The sequence below is a fragment of the Rattus norvegicus genome, chromosome 10 (genome assembly GCF_036323735.1).
Source record: "Rattus norvegicus strain BN/NHsdMcwi chromosome 10, GRCr8, whole genome shotgun sequence".
NCBI lineage: Eukaryota > Metazoa > Chordata > Mammalia > Rodentia > Muridae > Rattus > Rattus norvegicus.
Genome location: NC_086028.1, coordinates 107,635,339 through 107,657,570, shown reverse-complemented (window position 1 = coordinate 107,657,570; position 22,232 = coordinate 107,635,339). Strand labels below are relative to the sequence as shown.

Below are 22,232 nucleotides of genomic sequence, written 5' to 3'. Positions count from 1 at the left end.
ATGCAGTGGTTTAAATAAGAATGGCCCCCATAGGCTCATATACTTGAATGCTTAGGTGGTGGCACTGTTTGAAAGAATTAGTAGCTGTGGACTTGGAGAATATATGTCACTGGGGCCTGGTAGGAGCCATATTGTCTCTCCAGGGAGAGGTGCATGGATGTTCTGTGAATGACCTCCTTGAGGCAAGGTTCCTTGAAGTTTTTCTCCCATTTGACAAGAACCAGTGGGAACAATAACCAGAACAACTGCATCTCCTTTGGAAATGGAGCTCTGGGGGTTGGGGATTTAGCTCAGTGGTAGAGCGCTTGCCTAGGAAGCGCAAGGCCCTGGGTTCGGTCCCCAGCTCCGAAAAAAAAAAAAAAAAAAAAAAAAAAAAAAGGAAATGGAGCTCTGATCTGTTTATTCAAAAGGTTAAGTAAAGACATGACTAACACATTTACAGAAGATCCCTTATTGTATGGTCTCAAAATTGATAGGAATATATGAGGAAAAAGGAGGGGGCTTGGAAATGTCAACTATTTCTTCTGAGGACGTAAGCATGCCAATACATTGCAGAGAGGGAAAGTTCAAAACTCACTTAGAGGAGATAGGGCATAAAGATCAAGAGTGGAGAGATCATTCTCAGGACAAGTTAGTTCACTCTTAGGATAAGTTAGTAAGTAAAATGTGTTGTGCTCTTAAAGGAAATATGAATTGGATAGATTCATCTTTGCCTTGGGTAAGGGCTTACATAAAAGAAACAGTATAAGTTAATGGAAAAGTATTGATTGTCAGTTTCTGTCAGTTCTTGTCAAATGAAAGAAAAGTTGTGTAGGGCAGGAGCATATTGTAAAACGAAGACAAATCGTGGCATAAAAGACAACTTATAATACATGGTGAGCATACTGAATTCGAAGGTGATAAAATCCAAAGGTTATTGTACTGGCTGGTTCTGTGTGTCAACTTGACATAACTGGAGTTAGCACAGAGAAAGGAGCCTCCCTTGAGGAAATGCCTCCATGAGACCCAGCTGCAAGGCATTTCCTCAGTTAGTGATAAACGGGGGAGGGTCCAGCCCACTGTGGTGGTGCCATCCCTGGGCTGGTGGTCTTGGGTTCTATAAGAGAGAAAGTTGAGCAAGCCAGAGGAAGCAATCCAGTAAGCAGCACCCCTCCATGGCCTCTGCAGCAGCTCCTGCCTCCAAGTTCCTGCCTTGTGTGAGTTCCAGTCCTGACTTTCTTTGGTGATGAACAGCAATGTGGAAGTGTAAGCTGAATAAACCCTTTCTTCCCTAACTTGCTTCTTGATCATGATGCAGGAATATAAACCCTGAATAAGACAGTTATAGTCTTATTAAAAGTTTGTTTGGATTCTAATCGTCTTTTTACTTTGAAACTGTATGAAACTGTATGTATGAAGCCTGTGCACCAACTAGATGTGCCTGACTAGATATAATCATTTGCCTTGCAATACAGCACTTAAGTCACTTTGGCCTGCAATATGCAGTTGTGCTTAGGTATGACATTATCATTTGGATTGTAATACAGTTGTGCTCAGATATGGGAAAAGGTTAATCACTGACTACAAGAAAATAAGGGGAACTTAAGATGAATTTTAGTAAGTAATTGTTGAGAGTCTTGAATAATGATTAAAGAAAATCTGAAACTCTATATGTGTTTGAATGCTCTGAAATTCTGTATAAATAAAGATGGCTTAAGCTATTCAGGGCCACTTGCTTGAAGAACAAGTAGTCAGAGTCCTTTTCATTTCCATTTCAGGTTACTGAACTCACCAGATAAGAATTCAGCAGGGACTGACTTTGAGGTTTCATAAGCCCATGCTAGGAAAATATTCTCTGTCTCTCTCTGCCTCTGCCTCTCTCTGCCTCTGCCTCTCTCTCTGTCTCTCTCTCTGTCTCTCTCTCTCTCTCTCTCTGTCTCTCTCTCTCTGTCTCTCTCTCTCTGTCTCTCTCTCTCTGTCTCTCTCTCTCTCTCTCCTGCCTATGGTCTGGATACAGAACTCAGCTAGCTACTCTCTAGCATTATGTCTGCCTACAAGCTGCCACGCTCCCTGCCATGATAATGGACTAAACCTCTGAAACTAAGAAATCCTCAATTAAGTGCTTTTATTAATAAGAGCTTCTGTGATCACAGTGACCCTGCATAGCAACAGAACTCAGTCTTACACACAAATTAAAATTATATTTACCTTTTACTGTTTGTTTTTGAGATGGGTCTTACTGTGGAACTGACTACTAGGTCTGGCCTCAAACTCAAGAGTGATCATCCTGCCTCTGTCTCCTTGGTGGCAGGACTAATGGTGTATGCTTACATGCGAGATAATTTTTGTTCTTGAAAATGATGATAATATTAGAACAGTGGCTAACAACTGAAAGACTTTCTAAAGGTATTTTCTCACTTCTCCAATGCTCATTTCCCTCTGTTATTAAGCTTTGTTCTTCTCTTTCGTTTTTGAGTGTGTGTGTGTGTGTGTGTGTGTGTGTGTGTGTGGTGTGTGTGTGTGTGTGTGTGTGTGTGTGTGTTGCCTGTAAGTATGTCTGCATATCTAGTTCATAACTAGTGGTGAGGGAAGTCAAAGAGGGAGTCAGATCCCCTGGAACTGGAATTATGGGTAGTTTGAACCACCATATTTGTGCTGGAATGGATCCTGTATGCTATAGAAGAGTTTTCAGTGTTCTTAACTGCTGAGCTACTTTTCTGGCTTCTGTTTTCTATTCCTGATTGTGTTTTCTGTCCAAGGCAGCTTAGATCATTAGGAGATCAGACTCATTCATCATTAAGGAGTAGAACTTCCTTAATGTGGGAGAATTAGCATCAGGCAAGGATGAACTCTCTAACTGAATACCTAATACATGGTTTGGTGATTAACCCTGAAACTACATACACATTACAAAAGAAAAAATTTACTCACCATGATGTATTCACATATTTCTGCACCCTTATTCATACAATGCATATAGAAACTTTATAAGGGAGAGGACATGAGAAGGGTGTTATGCCTAGACCACAGGTCCTCACAGGCCACCAGTGACCACCAGGAATCCAACTCATATGCAAAAGCAAAGAGTCTTTGTTCAAGCTCAAGCTTAGACCCTCCAACTCTCCAACGCAATGGACGGGTGTGGAAGGCCCAAGTTGGTAAAGCCTTGCCTTCTTATTATGATCACAGCAGGGTAAGGGGCTTTCCAACTTGGCAGTTACATGGTTGGTTAACATTTGAAAATTGCAGCTTGGTGCATTTCTGTTGGCTAGTGATGATTCAGCTTGGTATGAACAATTAAGACGCCTGGAACTTTAGGTGCTTTCCTCCTAAGAGCTAATTGTCACTAGGGGTGAAGCGGCTGTTGCTAGGGATGTCTCAATTCCTGGAACAAGTTGGGGGTTTTCCAGTAGCTGAGTTCAATCTAAGGGTAGGTTAAACAAAAAATGGAGTCTAAAAGCAAAATGGGGTTTATAATGTTAAGCAGGGCCCTTCAGGGAACTTGGGAAAAGATGGAGGAGTGGTGAGAAGAAAGTGGTGTAATTGTGTTTCAATTAAAAATGAAATGAAAACTAGATAGCTTAGATCAGTGATTCTCAACCTGTGGTCATGGTGGTTAAATATACCATTCTACAGGGTTCTCATATCGGATATCCTGCATATCAGATATTTACATTACAATTTATTACAGTAGGAAAATTACGGTTATAAATTAGCAATAAAATGTTATGGCTTGGGGCGGGGGTCACTAAAACATGAGGAACTGTATTAAAGGGTTACAGCATTAGGAGGGTTCAGAACCTCAAGCCTAGAGAAATGGCTCACTGTTTAAGGCCATTGAGTGCTGATCCAGAGGATCCAGGTTCTATCCCCAGCACTCATCTGTTGGCTAACAACTGGCTATAACTCCTGTTCCAGGAAATCTGATGCCCTCTTCTGGACTCTGAAGGTACTGAGCATGGTCATGTATAGGAAACCACCAAATATAAAATAAAAGGTTAAAAGAAAACCCTGAATCGGTCAGAAATTTTGACTGTGAGTTGATGACCCTGTCCCTTCACTTGGGGGTGGGGCTTGGCTGGGAGGTAAATAAATAAAATGTTTTTTAAAAAAAGAATGAAATTATCTATGATGATGTCAGAGCCCTGAGACAGGCAGCAACCAAGGCTAGTTAAAACAACCTCCTTCTAGTCGTGCATAGAAGCGTCTGTGGCCTTCCTCTAAGCCAGCCTGCTCAGAGGCAAAGCAGCATTATTCTGAGGTTAGAACCCAAGACCACCAGCCCAGGGATGGTACCACCCACAAGGGGTCCTTCCCCCTTGATCACTAATTGAGAAAATGCCTTACAGCTGGATCTCATGGAGGCATTTCCTCAAGGGAGGCTCCTTTCTCTGTGCTAACTCCAGCTTGTGTCAAGTTGACACACAGAACCAGTCAGTACAAGGACCAAGGTCAGGTTTTTGACAACATCCTGTAATTTCTGCTACAAGAAGATCAAAGGTTCTCATCTTCTTGGGAACCAGTACACGCATGCACACTGACAATTAAAACAAATTGTTAAATAATTTTTACTCATAAATGCCCTTCTTGTGTAGGCATTCATCCTATAACTCAGGTGTTGAGGCATCTAAAGGCAGAGTTTTCTTTAGCATAAATTGGTTCATGTAACAGAAAGCAAGGATGTAAGACTGAAGTGAAAGAAATAAATCCTCAGTTGGTAGTATCACTTGGGAAGATTTAGGAAATGCTGCCCTGCTGGAGGACATATGTCACTTGGGGTGGACTTGAGCATTTACAGTCACACACCATTTCTAGTTCCCACTCTCTGCTTCATGCTGCAGGATGAGGATGTGAGCACTGAGCTTCCTGCTTTACTGCCATGTACAACATTTGTTGTGATGCCAATTACATATTGATCCCATATCCCTTTGGAACCATAAGCCAAATTAAACTCTTTTATAAGTTGCCTTAGACATTATGTTTTATTACAGCGACGGAAAAGGCACTGATACACACGCACGAAGTTTTACACCTGGAGGAGTTATTTCATGTAACTGAAGAGTTTGTGAAATCTAAAAGAGTTACCTTATTGTTTAAAATTCATAGGACTTTTGTCCATATGAATTTTCAGGTACAAACAAAATAGAGAGGGAAATCATAATACATGGATAGTTGACATTTATGAAGCCAGCACTGGACTATTTTGTTGGTTCCTTTTCCTACTACCCTTCTCCATCCTTCCAACCCTCCAAAAATAGCAATCCTACTTCTTGGAGCATATATGTATTCCTAATCATAAAAGAACAAATTAACGTAATTAGTCAGACTGTAAAATCTACATTCTGTATCAGTTGATATAATCAACAACATAAGGAAAGCCCCTATTCCCAAATCCTGATTGGTGGAAAAATTTAATTGTAACTTGGCACAGATGTTTTTGATTTTCAAACTTAAAAGATCTATAACAGGGGTTGGGGATTTAGCTCAGTGGTAGAGCGCTTGCCTAGGAAGTACAAGGCCCTGGGTTCCGTCCCCAGCTCCGAAAAAAAGAACCAAAAAAAAAAAAATCTATAACAGGGGGCTGGGGAGATGGCTCAGTGGTTAAGAGCACTGACTGCTCTTCCAGAGGTCCTGAGTTCAATTCCCAGCAACCACATGGTGGCTCACAACCATCCGTAATGTGATCTGATGCCCCCTTCCAGTGTGTCTGAAGACAGCTGCAGTGTACTTAGATATAATAAATCTTAAAAAAAAAAAAAAGCTCTATAACATTCTGGCTTGGGGTTGCAGTTCCACAGATCAGAGGTGGCCTGATTACAATGAATTCTTGTGAATTGCATTGACCTGGTGTTTGAGGTGTGTTGGATCTAAGCAGCCCTCATAACTCAAAGGCTTTATGACATTGAGTACAATAGAAGGTTTCTCTCCAGTATGTAGTCTTTTCTGCATTTAAAGATAACTATGAAGAGCAAAGGCTTAACAACATTGCTTCCATTCATAGGGTGTCTCTCCAGTATGACTGATTTGAGACAATGAAGACCATAGAAATGTACAAAGGCGTCACCATATTAAGTATATTTATAGGGTTTCTTTTTAGTATGATTTGTTTCATGCCTTTGAAGATCATTGTGCCTTGCAAAGGCTTTACTTTAACGATCACATTCATGGGGTTTATCTCCAATATGTATTCTTCTATGAATTCGGAGACTACTGTGACATAAAAAGGATTTACCACATTGACTACATTCATAGGGTTTTTCTCCAGTATGAGTTCTTTTATGTATTTGAAGATAATCATGATAGGCAAAGGCTTTACCACATTGGTTACATTCATAAGGTTTCTCTCCAGTATGTGTTCTTTTATGTCTTTGGAGATTAAAACGACATGTAAAGGCTTTACCACAGTCACTACATTTGTAAGGTTTCTCTTCAATATGAACTTTTTCATGCCTTTGAAGTTGACCATGATAGGCAAAGGATTTGCCACATTGCTTACATTCATAAGGTTTCTCTCCAGTATGTGTTTTTTTATGTATTTGGAAATAACTCTGTTGTGAAAAGGATTTATCACATTCATTACATTTGTAAGGTTTCTCTCCAGTATGAATTCTTTCATGTCTTTGAAGTTGACCATGAGAGGCAAAGGATTTACCACATTGCTTACATTCATAAGGTTTCTCTCCAGTATGTGTTTTTTTATGTATTTGGAAATAACTCTGTTGTGAAAAGGATTTATCACATTCATTACACTGGTAAGGTTTCTCTCCAGTATGCATTCTTTTATGTATGTGAAGATAACCATGATATGCAAAGGCTTTACCACAATAATTACATTCATATGGCTTCTCTCCAGTATGTGTTCTTTTATGTATTTGAAGATTATTGTACTGTGAAAAGGTTTTATCACATTGATTACATTTGTAGGGTTTCTCTCCAGTATGTGTTCTATTATGTATTTGAAGGTTACTAGGACATGCAAAGACTTTACCACATTGATTACACTCATATAGTCTCTCTCCACCATACGTTCTTTTATATATTTGGAGACTACTGTGATATGCAAACACTTCATGATATTGAATGTCTTCATAGGATTTCTCTCCAGCATGTGATCTTTTATGTACTTTAAGTTGACCATGATATGCAAAGGCTTTACCGCAATAATTACATTCATAGGGCTTCTCTCCAGTATGTGTTCTTTTATGTATTCGGAGACTACTTTGGCATGCAAAGGCTTTATCGCATAGATTACATTTATAGGGCTTCTCTCCAGCATGAATTCTTTCATGCCTCTGAAAATGACTGGGACATGCAAATGCTTTATCACATTGATTACATTTATAAGGTTTCTCTCCAGTATGTGTTCTTCTATGTATTTGAAGATGACTGTGCTGAGAATAGGCTTTATCACATTGATTACACTTGTAGGGTTTCTCTCCAGTATGTGTTCTCTCATGTATTCGAAGATAACAGCGATATACAAAGGCTTTACCACACTGATTACATTCATAGGGCTTCTGTCCAGTATGTGTTCTTTTATGGGTTCTGAGGTAACCGTGTTGTGAAAAGGCTTTATCACATTGATTACATTTGTAGGGTTTCTCTTTAGTACATGTTCTTTTGTGTATTTGGAGACTACTCTGGTATGCAAATTCACCACATTGACTACCTTCATAGGGTTTCTCTCCAGTATGAATTCTTTCATGTCGTTGATGATAACTGTGATAGGCCAAGGCTTTACCACACTGAGTATATTCAGAGGGTTTCTCTCCAGGAGGACTTCCTTCATGTCTGCAAACATAATTGGCACATGTGAAAGTTTTACCACATTCTATATACCAATGAATCTTTTTATCTTTAGGCATTAATTTTACAATTCAGTCTGAATCAGATCTTAAGGTTTTATCACTTTGTTTACACTCATGGTTCCCCCCTCATTATGGGTTGCTTTGCTTCTTTGAAGACACCTGTAATGGTAAGAGCGTTTATTACATGGCTCACATCCGTAGTGCCCTTTTTCTCTATGAGATTTTTTACATATTTGAAGAGAACTGGAAGAACTCTGAGCTTTACCACATTGAGTGCATTCATCAATTTCTTATTATCCTATAGTGCAAAATACACTACATTTGCATATAGAATTTACAATGGAAACTGGCCAGAGAAAATTTTCCACATTCCTAGTACTCAGGAATTTTCTTCAGTGCCAGTTTGTGGATATATTCTCGTTGAAAATGGAAAACTAATTATTAGCTTGTAGACACTGAGGAAGTCTACTCAAATGGGGAATATCTTCTAATAGTTCTGGGAAAGAGAGAGGTACACTGCTTCTTTCAATAGCCCTGTGCTCACATGGCTTGCATCCAGTGGGAGGCATGATATACTTATTAAAAGAAGGATAAGAAATGAAGATTTCCACATTGCAGTCACACAGTTTGACATTTTCTTCATCAAAGACATACGGTATGGGGATTAAGGTTTCTCCCTAACAACATTCTTGACTCTCATAAACTGCCCCTCTCACTAACCTTAGCAGTGTTACTACAGGTATATGAGCAACACCAACTTTAGGATGGAATATTTCCTTACTAGAGGGTTTTGGACATATGCACCTGTTCAATGTTTATGTTTTGCAATATGTGAGTATTATGGGGTTGGGGATTTAGCTCAGTGGTACAGCGCTTGCCTAGGAAGTGCAAGGCCCTGGGTTGGGTCCCCAGCTCCGAAAAAAAGAACCAAAAAAAAAATATGTGAGTATTATGAGTCTAAATAGTTTGTCAGGTCTACAGGGCAGTTGCAATGTGGCTAGTAAATGGTAATTTCTGATGAGGCATTATTTCCTTTTTTCTCAGAGGAATGCCTTGCAAACACAAATCAGACACCTGACACTGAGGTTCATGGATTTTTGAGAATTTTTTTTTTTTTTTGGTTCTTTTTTTCGGAGCTGGGGACCGAACCCAGGGCCTTGCGCTTCCTAGGTAAGCGCTCTACCACTGAGCTAAATCCCCAGCCCCGATTTTTGAGAATTTAATAATCATCAACATACTTTAAGAAATGCTTTTTTATACTTGCTTTTTAAAAATTTTCTAGGACACATTAAAATTTCTTCAAGCCATATTCATAACAACTTGCACATTAAATTACCTTGTATGCCTTCTTGAACTTTGACAATGTTCTTCAATATTATGGTCTTCCCAATTATAACCTAAAATACAGTACCAGAAAATATATGCTATATTATTGGAAATTAAGGAAAACATAACTTACTGTCTTCAGTGAACCAGATTTATTCACCTCATTCTTCCTTGTTCTCAATTGAAATTACAGAAGAGCACCAGTAACAAAGAAACAGTTGTTCTTTTATTTGAAAAAGTGAAAGAAAATTCACATCTTACCTATAGCAGTGAGGTTCCTGTAGGTCTCCAGTATCACATCTTTGTAGAGATTCTTCTGTGAAGGATTCAGTAAAATCCATTCTTCTCGAGTGAAGTTCACATGCACATCATCATAGGTCAGTGCATTCTAAAACATCCCACACATGTGTACAAAAGAAACCATGATACAGACAACACTGTAAATGGATACTTCACTGATAATATATTCATATACCTCTGGTGCTTCCTCCACTTATTTCTTGACCCAGAGGTGCTAATGTAATCACCAAGCTATCTTAGAATTAAACTGAATAATGAGGTTCAGCTCTGTCATTGCTTCACTCTTTGAGTAAGATATATAGCCTTGCAGGAGAAATGCTGAGAGCGAGAGAGCGAGAGCGAGAGCGAGAGCGAGAGAGAGAGAGAGAAAGAGAGAGAGAGAGAGAGAGAGATATTGAGATTCCGCCTTTAATCCTAGCATTCAGGAGTCAGAGGCAGGTGTATCTCATTGAGTTGGATGCCGGCCTGTCTATCCAGGACAGACAGAGGTACATTTCAAGACCCTATCTCCCCTGTAAAAATCAATCAAACAAGAAAGAGAAAAAGAACTGAGGTTTTTACTGAAGTTCCCTCAAAGAATTGTACTCATTCCAGTTCTATATTCATCTCCCAGAATCCTGAAGTGCTCCAGTTGAAACTGTAACATTAATAAGATCTTATTAAAAGGGATCCATATTTAAACAATTATAAATGGACAGATGAAAATATTAGCAATGTAAAGGTTGGTCCTAAATCAGCAACACAGGGCAGGAGAGATGGCTCAGCGTGAAGAGCTCCTGCTGGACTTACAAATGATTGCACTCAACTGCCAATACTTACAAGAGGCCTCAGAACTATTCATTACTCCAAGTTCAGGAAGTCTGAGGCCATCTTCTGACTACATGAGGTGCATACTCAAGCATACAGGCAAAATACTCATTCATTAAAAAAAAATCAAACAAACACAACAGGTAGGAAGAATAATATGTACCTGCAACTTGATGACTCAGAAAGCTCAGGCAGTATTATCATGAACACACGTCATCCTGATAAATATTCTCTCTGCCAGATTTCAAAATTCAGGTGGATGAAGAACAATACAACAGTATATGTTTGACATGTACTGAAATCTACATTTCAGGCTAATCAACCAATAATATAAAAACAAACAAACAAACAAACAGCCATGCCTGTTGACCCACATTTACTCCCAGAGCTCTGGAGCCAGAGTGAAGTGGAACTTTAAATTTGATGCCTGCACGTTCTACATACCTACTTTCTGAACAGCTAGGGATACACAGAGAAACATTGTCTTCAAAAACAAAAGGAAAACCAAACCCAACAAGATTAAAACTAATAATAATAAAAACCAGGTTCACAAAATAGTTTAGCACTGTACAGCAATCGTTTCTACTGCCTCCTTTGTGATTTAGGGATAGAGTCTATAATGTGGAAGGCATGACCACATGAGAAGGAAGCTCACTGATCAGTTTCAATCACTAGACACACACACACACACACACACACACACACACACACACACACACACACACCAAACAGGAAAAGGGTTGAGTCTATAGACACCCAATCCCATCCCCAATAAGGAATCTAGAAAGGCTCCTCCTACAAACACCTCTATAAATTCCCCAAAGAAAGCCCCAAAGGAGAGACAAGTGTTTAAACTCCTATCTGGGAGCTTTTGACTCAGTCAACTACATCCTGACCCTAATGGTCACCCCAGGATAAGACTGCATTTACTCTAACTTCAAAGATCCTAAGAGTCTGCAAGAGCTCAAACACTGTTCAAATGTTCAAAGTCTTTTCTGACACTCAAGACAATCTCTCTATTGCCACATCTTATAAAATCAGAATGCTGTGTTTTATAAAAATAAACAGGAGAGAGGGAATATGTTTGGTGAATGTGCAGTCAGGTGTGGGGGAAGGGGGTACCTCCGTAGGCCCAGGCTGAGGCATCCCTTACCCTTGAAGGACCAGCCACACGACAGCATAGGATAGAACAGAGTTCAATCAGGGTATGGGGAGGGGAGTTGAGAGGGTAGTAGAGATAGAGAAAGGCAGAGAGAGAGAGAGAGAGAGAGAGAGAGAGAGAGAGAGAGAAGAAGAAGAAGAAGAAGGAGGAGGAGGAAGAGGAGGAGGAGGAGGAGGAGGAGGAGGAGGAGGAGGAGGAGGAGGAGAGGCCATTCAGGAGCACATGGAGAGAGGGAGGGAGGAGGGGAATGGAGAGAGAGGGTAAGGGGCAAGAGGACAGAGCAAGCACAAGAAAGCAGGAAAGAGAGCCCCTTTTATAGGGAGTCAGGCAAACCTAGACAAAGTACCAACACAGAAAGCAAGTTATATCTTTCTAATATACAATGGCACAGAATACCCCACCAATTCCAACAGAGAGAAATGTGTACATAGTGAGGGAAGATTGGACAGAAGCAAGAAACCCAGCAGGGTAAACAACAAATCCTGTAGCTCTGCCTCAGATACATGGGGCCTCAGTTTCAAAATGCTTAGATGGCCCTATCCCCGCAACTTCTCATACATCTCTCAGTTTAGTTTCTTCCACTCTCTATATGCAGCTCCCCACGAGAGATGTCTCACAGCTTAGGTATCTCAACATCTTGTGGTCTCGAAATGCAACTCAGGCTTCATGCTCATAGGTTCATGCAATGCCCTCTCACAGTTTTCTCCCTCACTGGGGCTCTGACTCTGCCAAATATGAATGGCTGGAACAGTGCTGAACTGAAACCACAGGGGAAGAATCTGATCTTAAATTTTGCATCTTTCTTGTTTCCAGAACTTGGGTGCTCCTGCCAAGTTTGGATTTGGGATGGACCCTGCCATGCTTGGACCACAGGTGTAGCAGTTTTGTATGAAGTCCCTTGCAGGGACTGGGGATCACTTTGCCTTCTCCCCCTTCCATTAACTGAAGGCTTAGCAGGAGGGAGTGGTTCCCTTAAGGCATCTTCTTAGGCTTCCAATCCTGAGCAAGGGCTTTCTCTTTCATGGTGATAATCTCTTTGAAAATTCAGGGATCTGTTTCAGCTTTGGCTGCCATGTAAAGCTACCCAGAGCTGTTTGTCTCTACAAAACATACACTTTTCATTTATTAAGCCCCACTTGTTTTTTTTTTTTTCTTCAGGGGACTCCTGAATGGTAATACTCATCCAAGAGATTCAATATTCAATCTAAGAATTCAGCCCATTATTTTTTAATTCTATCTGCCTTAATTCCCCAGGGAATGGGCAGAACAAGAAAGATTTTGGGACAAAATACCACACAAATGACCTCTGGCTAAATTTTCCTTGTAGTATATTTTATACTGAAATCCTATGACTTGAACTTCTGTCTGCATTACTGGCAATGCTCTGACTTTCCAGGTGCTACAAGAACAGCTGATTAGGCTCTGTCTACAGCTTTCTATGCTGTTTGCCATCTCAGACCCTTATAGTTACCACATTCCTCCAAAAGAGAACATTCAGAGGTTCTGTCCTGCAGCAAATTACTTTTTCCCTACGATTCTTGCTGCAGCACCTTGCTGATCTGCGGCTGCTGTGATTGAATCCTCTCAGCAAAGGCATCTCAGGTAATGAACAGGTTCACTTGTTGGGTCCTGTCAGATCACAGTCCATCATTTTGGGAGCTTAGGATCAAAACTCAAGCTTCAATAATGAAGGCAAAAAACATGGACAAACACTGTGTCCTGCCTTGCCCCCTTGCTTGGTCCCTGTCTCACGCTCTGCCAGCTCTCTTACCCAGCCCAGGCCCACTTGCTTAGGGATCCTGCCACCCTCAGTGGAAGAGCCTTCCCACATCAATCATCACCCCATACAATCTCTCACTGACACAGCAGCCAGCCATTTTGATGAGGGCCATGCCCCCAAGTGAGGCTCCCTCAGATGACTGTGGGCTCTAAAATGTTCATGACTGAAGCTAATTAGGACACAGAGACAATAATATGTGAGAAAGTTTTAAAACCCAAATCCAATGTGTTACCCATATCAATCACTTCAGTAGCAAAGCCCCAAACATTGGTGATGGCAAGAACTGGAAAGCACAGATTTGCCAAGGAATGAGGAGAGGCCTTCAGGATCAGGAAGAGGAAACTGAAACTGTTTCTCCACAGAAAGTCCCCAAACTATCAAAAACTTAAACTTATAATACAGAAAACATGTAGTCAGAAACATTGAAAAATCCTGTTTTTACCTGTCTTAGACCATTTATGCTCCCAGAAGAAAGATATGCACCGCCTTTATACTTTAATATGCCTTAATCAGTACAACAGCTGGGCAAATGTCCACCCTCCATGCAGTTAGAATCAACCTCCCTATCCATAACCCAATGCACAATGGGGTTGCCTGGGTGCAGATATTATGTCCAAATGTACCAGGATACATACATTAAATATATGCAATTTTATATCAGCTACAACAATACAACATGTTTTTAACTACTTTTAGTTGATATATGTGGGAAAGCCCAACTCACTGCTATCAGTTTATTTTGCATGCTAATACACAATCCTGTGTCCCAGCCAGATTCATTGTTCAATTCTGGACCACGTTTGATCTCCACTCCTTGTTTTTTCAATTAAGTCATACTTAGTGAGATATCATTTATGTGACTCAATGTATTCTGTGTCACTCAGATATATAATAAAGTCTTCTTTCTATGGGTTTGTCCATTATTTCACATCAGTCTCAGTTTCACACACTAACTGTATATTGGTAAATGGATTATGTAGAATATCTTTTACTCATTTATACAACTGTAAACTACATTACTTAAGGAAGGGCCGCTGAGACAAGGGCAGCACAATCCCTAAACTAAAGGGTGGATATACCAGCCATACCTGTGACAGGTAGGGACTGAGGGATGCTTGGGAGAACCTGACAGCCAGGTCCACTCGGATTTGTTAAACATTCAGAGAAAAGAGAAGTTTGAAAAGATTTAATTATAATAAAAGACTTTTTTGAAAAGTTGAACCAGGCTCTATGTTTCAATTTTCTCCAGGGATTAGACATGTGTACTAGAGCACACCAAATACACTCACACCTTTCCTCTCAGGCTGTGCACCTTCAGACAGGAAAAATAGCTTTCCTGTTAGGTACAGACATGCCAGTTTGGTTGATCTTCCGTTTTGGTTGAACTAGTGTAAGTACAGAAATATGGTTTTTGGAAATAAGTTCAGATCCTTAATTAGAGACTTGATTGTCCTGCTCTATGATATATATGCTCTATATTGGACTTTTATTGCTCATCTAAAATTGATTATCTGACTACCCACTACTAATGCCAACTACTTTCACAGCAGGAAAGCTCTCACCTTCCTTCCTGGCCTGGCCTGTCCCTTCTGTGCTGTGAGTACAACAGCTTCAAAGGTGGACAATGAACTCAATTCTTTTACACTGGCCCCTCTTTATTTCTAATTCTCCTGTAAATGTCAGGGAGTCAGGAAGACACTTATTTTCTGGTCTCTCTTCCTCCTCACTGATTGGTCAGGGCCCAGCCCAGAGGAATTGCAGGACTGTCTTCCAGGCCCTGGACAGGGGAGGCAGGATTAGGTGTTCAAAACAAGTTTTAACTACATAGGATGAGGCAAGCCTGAGCTACAGAAGAGATTGCTCTAAGTAGAAACAAATAAAACACTTGAGAAAAAGGAATAAAATTCTAAATGACCTGGAGTCATTGCAGAAAAGAAACAAGAGATTGGAACAGTGATGCATTAAGAAAATGAAAATTAAAAAGCAATACCGACAATTGACTTCTTCCCCCCCCCCCCCGCCGCGCCGCCCGCCGTGCTCCCTACCTCCGCAGCCGCGCAGCCCCGCTCCCGCACCTCAGCCCCGACAATTGACTTCTTAAAAAGGTAAATATAACTGAAAAAGGAAAGTATAGCTATACTGACTGTAAAAAAGAACAGGCCATTCCCTAGCAGATGAAATGGCTACAACCAAAGGCCTGTGTCTCAACCCTCTGAGCATACTTAACTGTGTCAATAGAGATTGTCCATATCTCCATAAGACAGTCCCCTCACTGGTAATTCAGTATTCATTAGCTCAAATCGTGCACCCAACAATCTGGTCTGTTTTCACTAATATCCATGAATACATGCCATGAATTTACAAAATCACCACCCTGCCTGAATCAGGTTCTTCTTCACAATGGTGACCCCTGCAGCTGACTCCCTTAAACTTTAGTCTGTGATGTACCCATTGCCTACCGTTTCACCCTGCAGTGCACACAGTAAAGTGTTGCTCCTGTTCTGGTCTGAAGGCAGAAGCCATGCTCCACATGCAAATCTTTTTCCTGTTGCTGCTTTGGAGAGTTAATGACATGACTGAAGTGGGTAATTTTAAATCTCTGTTAAGATATATCCCTTTAACCTAGGGATTTAGGACGTTTAATCAAGACAAAAGCAAGGTCATTGCCCTGGGGAGCGAGACCAGAATCAAGGTAACCTGAGTCAAAACAGCTTGTCTCAGAAATTTTTTTATGAAAGGCTGAAGATACCGCTGTTTTAGAAATAAAATGCCTCCCCAGAGAGAAATCACTTTACACACAATTGAAAGATTAATTAAAAAATTTATAATACCTCTGATTTATAGTGACATTTTTGAGAATTCTAGAATTTTGGTATCTTTAAAAAACACAGAAATATTACAAGAATGTGCTTTCCTTATCCAAGGTATAGCAATGTGAGGCTGCTTTTGACTATCTGTAGCCACAACCATGATTTGTTTGACTATCTGTAGCTATGACCATAATTGGCCTCATGCTCCAGCTGCAGCATCGTTTTGTCAGCTGCCCAATTTCTGTGATGGTGTGACTTTTGAAATTCTAGGAACCTTTTGGAGGATACACAAATTCGAGGACCCCCCCCCCAACACACACACACACACACACACACACACACACACACACACACACAGACACAGGGTTGGGAGCTGTTGGTCTTTTAGGAGGTTGGCTTTGGTTTGTTAGTAGCCGTGTTCAAAGAAGAAGCAAAGCATCTCTTTCTCCTCTATCCTTGTTTCTCTCCTATCTGGTGTTAGCGGGTAAAAGTGGGGGAGGGGTGGGAAAATAAGAAACCTCAAAGTAGCAAAGACCAGCTACACTGGTTAATACTAAAAAAGAAGCCAGCCTAGGACTGATTTTGGATTCCTCATATACTGTCACCCTTACATCTCTTTTAGGTTCAGGTCCCAAGTTATGTTTTGAACAATTTAAACATGGACTGGAGACTGCACCTCTAGCCATTAGAAAGATGGGAGAGTTATTCAGCAAAGATATCCCCAGGATTATTTCTTAAGTATACCAGTGCCCTAAAGCTGCAGGTCATTCTTCAGTGGCAGGGCCCTAAGTGGACGGTCTGAGATGGTAAAAACATAGGAAAAGGACAAGATAGAAAGTATAAACCTGGGGTGGGGAGGTCTTGCACAAGCTATGCATTATGCTAAGTAGGCTTCTTAAGAAGAATGCCATCTTGTACACTACTTACATGGAGGAAATGGAAGGAAATGGGAGACATCTATGAAGTCAGCAGAAAGATGAAGAAACTATGAAGTTAGCAGAAACATCATACAATGGGACACACTCAGAAGTCTAATCAAATAGTGCCTCACAAGGGGAAGTCAGGGTATCTCAAGAACATTCCTGACCAAGCCTTTAGTGGCCTTGGGACCAATAACAATGCACTAGTGCCCCATGCACTAGGAAGAGTTGTGTTTTCAGAATCTGATGCAACCCCTCCATAAGGCCCTGAGATAAAACAGATCTCCTTCTCTTAAAACCAGGAGTGTGCTTGGGAGAACTGGTCATGGTCTGGGGCCAGGGCCTTTGAGTCATCCTCAGTCCATGTGGACCTCAGGGAAAGAAAGGCTTGCTTGATCAGGCCTGCACTCAACACAACAATGGTTTTGTTTTTTTGTTTTTTGTTTTTGTTTTTCCTTTTCAAATAGTTGTAATCCGGTGTCATCTTGCCCATGTGGCAGTACTTTGCTTTTCTCAAGAAGAAAACTGAACCTTTAGGGCACAGCAGGCCTTAATGTTGGTTGCGATCCTGTAATGCCTCATCAAGCTCCTTGTTAGAGGCCTCTTTGATGAGGGGATGTGCTTAGTTTCTTGTTATGGGTTGGAACCTTATTTCTGGACAATCCTGGTGAATAAACATTTGTATCCTAGCATTTTAATCTGTGCTTGCCCTGGTTAGCACACTGCTTACCTGTGGGGTGTTTAACAGGCAGCCCTCCCTCGGCTAATTCTACTTGGTGCGACCTACTACCTCCTAAGCGTTAGTAAATCCTTTACATCACCAATTCTTTTGCAGCACAGCTTAATAGTGCGTTGCTACCCAACACATGAGATGCCTTTTACCATCTCCACAAAATTAACTCCAAATGGTTCGTACACCATGTTAAATACTAAGGATTGAACTTAGGAGAAACCGGGGCTCTCTGAGTTTGGCATCCTGCCAAGGATGTTTCTACACAGAAGCCACGTTCCCAATGCTCTGCATAGATGCGGCCCCAATAGTGAAGTTATTCAGAGGCTACTGCTGGGTCCAGTGAGTGACTAGGACCACCAGGGACCTCATGAATGGCCCAACCTGGCCGCCGTTCCCACCCAGCCCCGGGAAAGACCCGCCACTCCATCTCCCGCTTTTCATCCTCCTGCTCCTCCCCGTTGTTGGCAGTGGCCCTGTCCTCACCATGTCGCAACTTCGGAGCTTGCCAAGCGCACCTCACAGCACCCAACTGCAAGCCTCAGAGCTCATCTATCTATTCATTCAAGCCTGCTCAGCCAGCCAGTAAGTGGAAACTGCCTCACGGTACCCGGAAGAACCTGCCTCCTCATCTGACTGGCAGGCCTGCCTGAAGGTTCTGATTGGCCGGTGTGTCTTGAGTGACATGAGCACCTCACTAAGGGCTGAGTGTGCGGAAGAGACACCGCACTTTTGGTTCCTATCCAGACCTCAGTTCAGAGTCAGATCTTTTCCAGATCTTCAGAGATTTGCGTTTTAGTGGCACTTGCGCCTGTCCTCCAACAGCCTACCCAACTGTCTCCCACCAAGCCCGGGGGATGATTAACCACTCAGCTTCCACTGCTCAGCTGCCTGCTCCTGCCCTTTGTGGGCAGTGACCCTGTGCTCACCAGGTCCAGACTTCAGAGCTCCCTTCACAGCACTCAGACCTTAGGCACTTCCCCTTCTTCCTGGAATCAAGGCGGTTAGCTTGCATAACCCCTTACTCAACTTGCAATGGAGTTATTATTAATCTGTCCCACAAGTGGAAGGGTGCCCAGAATAATAATAGTTAAAGAGAGATTTTAGGAAACAAGAGTTTTGTTTTGTGGTCCCGTTCTGGGTTCAGATAAACTGCAGCTACTTCTCACCTGGTAGGTATGAGAAAAGCCTGGGAGAAAAGAAGGAAACAGGTGACAAACAAGGAGGAGCACTTTTGCCAGCTGTCACATCTTCCTCAGTGGGAAAGTAAAAAAAACAAGAAAACCCTCACAACCGTATTAGTGAAGCTTCTCTAGATGAACAGAACTGATAGAACCAATCTCTCTATGTAGGTAGAAAGTATATTTATCAGAATGGTTCACAGGCTGTCATCTAACTGGTGGCTAGCAAGTTTGTTGTTGTGGTGGTGGTGGTAGTTTTATTTTATTTTGTTTTGTTTTGTTTTACTGGAATTAGAGCCCACTTCTTTGGAATTCTGGTATTTCTGAAGACCAACTGAGACATCCAGCCACATGGGCTAAACCACGATTGGATTCTTCAACTTTCCATTGGTAGACAGCCACTGTTAGACCAGTAGGACAAGACGACAAAGAACCGCCATCTTCAGTGTCCTTTATATATGTAGGCTCACACCAGAAGCTATGGCCTAGATTAAAGGTGGATTTATCACCTCAAAACATCCGGATTAAAGAAGAGATTTCCCACTTCAAAAGCTATACTTAAGAAAAATCCTGCCTAGCGCCCAAATTCTTTTGGTTTGTTAGTTCCACATGTAGTCAGTTTGACTACCAAGAACAGCCATCACATCCGTCAAGTCAGAAGTACTGAGATAGATACCCTGCCCCGCCTCCCCCCACCCCCAACGTGGCAAGAAAGGTGAGCATAGGAGTCATTTCCAAAATAATGACTTTCTTCAACTAAGGAACCCTGGGATTTTATTGAGGGAGTCTGAATTTGTTCTCTATAGGTTTTTCAATTCCTATGCATGCTAAGTTAAATCCTCTCATGAACATGGTCATGATGTCAAAGCAGAGGTTAAATATCTCTGGATATTCTTAGCTAAAGTCAGCAGAAACATGTACATTATAAAAATTATGGACAGAGATGCCTCTGGGTTGTTCAGCTAATGCTGTAAGGTCTTAGTTAAAACCTAGTAAAGAGTTAAAACCTTGAAATATTGCTTAGGAGCCAGTGCTGGCTGTTATGATTGATCTGCGTATGATCTAACAGGTAGGTGCCACATATACATAGGATTCAAATTCAGAAAACATCAAGGAAAACTCACCTATCTGAACTGCGGACAATTTTCCTTAGAGGAACAGATTTGCTGAGCTATTCTAACCTCACAGTATGGCTGCTTTAGCCTCTGAGCAGGCTGGCTCAGAGGAAGGCCACAGCTGCTTCCTTGCAAACTAGCTCTGTCAGTATTCTGTCTGTCTTAGGGCTGTGGTATCACTCTATAGAATTATATTTTTTAAGGTTTATTTTCAATATACGTGTGTGTTGGGAGCAGCCTTGAGATGGCGAAAGCAGCCTTCAAGTTAAAAAGCAATTGTGTTCTAGCCTTATGCTGGAATAATAAGCAATATTCTTCAGGTTAAAAAGCAATTATATTTTAGCCTTATGATAGAACAAAAAACAATAGCCTTAGGTTAGATCAAAGCAGCACCTGCAGCTCTACATAAATTCAATAGATAGCATAAATCTAGGTGTCAGATCACTGAGTACTGGTGGTCAGGCACTGACGGTCAGGTCACTAAGCAACCCACCCTGCTGTTCCCCCGCTTGGCTGATTTACCTGGCCAATATCCTGGTTATCAAGCCAGGCCCATTCTTTGTGGTCACCCAACTCCTCCCCACATTTTGCTTCTACCAGTATATCTTCAGCCTGAGAAAAATTAAAAATTGTCAGCTTGATCAGACTTCTTGACTTGCTGTCCGTTCTTTGCGTCTCTTGTCCCCCATTCTCTCCTAGGTGTACCCCAGACCCTGGTCGACTGCCCTGCGGGTCGGGGCACGTGTGTGTGTGTGTTTGTGTGTGTGTGTGTGTGTGTACACATGCAGTAGTAACACAAGCTAGAAGGAGGCAGGAAGTGCCAGCGACTGGAGTCCTAGTAAATGGTTAGCTACTATGAGGTTTCTGGGGATGTAACAAGGGTTCTCAATAGCAACACCCAAATGCTCTCAACTGCTAAGCTATCTTTATAGCCACTTTTTATTTAAAAACTAATTTATGCATTTTAATTAAATATATTACATCACTTTCCCCTTTTCGTCCTATGTCCATCTTTCCTCAAATTCTTCCCACTCTCCGGGGCAGGCAGCTGTAAGCAGGGCATCATGGTGATGGGGAGGCCTGCTGGAGTGGTGAAGTCCTGAGTCCTACAGCAGTCAGCAGGTGGTGGAGGTCAGATGGTGTAGATGCTGTGGCTGAGGCAGCAGCTGTGATTGAATCCCTGTGATGCACGCAGAAGCAACAACAGATGTAACAGCAGGGCCCAACAGCAGGACACGCAGCAGGGACCTCCGACCCTGTGCATAGAAGCGGCGTGCATCTCCAGTCCTCCTCACCATAGCCAGTGCCCAGCCCATGGTGATTGTGACTGCGCCTGGGACCCAAGGTGAACTGCAGGTGATGCAGCAGGAGTGTGCGGCTCCTCCATCCCTACCCACTGCATAATGTGCGAGCGCCAGGCCCATAGAGAGTGGCCGAGACCCTGTGGACCATGCTGTTGGCTGCTGCTGTGGCCTGCAGAACACAGCAGCCTGGAGCGGGCCATGTGGTCACAGGGAGATCATAAACCCCGTCTGTGTCACCCAAGTCTCAGCACCAATGTTAGGGTTTCGAATCTCTGCCCATGCCCGGAGAGAACACACGTAGACAACATGGTTTCACGTGGAGGGATTTAATGAGAGAGGAAGAGGTGAGGAGAGGAAAGGTGGCCGGCCATGGGTATGTGAGAAGGGGGCAAGAACAGAGAGGAACAAAGAGTATGAGGGGGTAAGAGAAAGAGGAGGGGGCAAGCAACCCCTTATATAGTCAGGCACAGCTGGCTGTTGCTAGGCAACTGTGGGGCGGAACATATCTGGCTGATATGCAGGGAATTTCAAATCCTTAATGACCAACAGGGGTCTGACTTTGAAGTGACCAAGGATACAGAAAACACAGAGTGGCAAATACATCAGCTAACACTTGCTGATGCCATGGACCTGAACTCCATGAGCTGCAGGGAAAACTATGGATATTGGCCTGAGCTAATCAGAATGTCTCATTGTTCTGTGGACTACTTAGCATACCACTGACCATTCTCTCCTTGGATGACCTTGAAATCCTGAAATTCCTGCCTTTTTTTTTCTTTTTTTCCGGAGCTGGGGACCGAACCCAGGACCTTGTGCTTGCTAGGCAAGCGCTCTACCGAGCTAAATCCCCAACCCTGCCTTCTTTTTCTAAGCACCGTGTTTTCTGGCCTGTGTAACCATGCCTGTCTTAGGCTGTTTCAACTTCACTTGATGGTTTATTGGAATGATGGGGCAGTGAGATAAACAGCTGCACTCAACTATATTGCAAAACCACTTTTCTCTGTGAGCCT

General features: G+C 42.1%; 1 protein-coding gene and 1 pseudogene across 1 annotated transcript; both read right to left on the bottom strand.

Moving 5' to 3' along the window:
* Window positions 1–1,955: 1,955 nt before the first annotated feature.
* On the bottom strand, window positions 1,956–9,452 carry LOC134480730 (zinc finger protein 431-like; annotated as a pseudogene).
* Zfp950l5 (zinc finger protein 950 like 5) lies at window positions 9,120–18,229 on the bottom strand. The gene is made up of 3 exons (XM_039087579.2): window positions 18,109–18,229; window positions 9,375–9,501; window positions 9,120–9,184 (listed from the first exon to the last, which is right to left on the bottom strand). The coding sequence occupies exons 1-3, from the start codon at window positions 18,109–18,111 to the stop codon at window positions 9,120–9,122; spliced, it is 195 nt and encodes a 64-aa protein (XP_038943507.2). The 5' UTR covers window positions 18,112–18,229.
* Window positions 18,230–22,232: the final 4,003 nt, after the last annotated feature.

Bases quoted from the DNA above. Each gene is read 5' to 3' on its own strand.
- Zfp950l5 (XM_039087579.2), bottom strand. The intron at 9,185-9,374 runs GTAAGATGTGAA...ACTGTATTTTAG, and splicing joins CAGGAACCTCACTGCTATAG to GTTATAATTGGGAAGACCAT.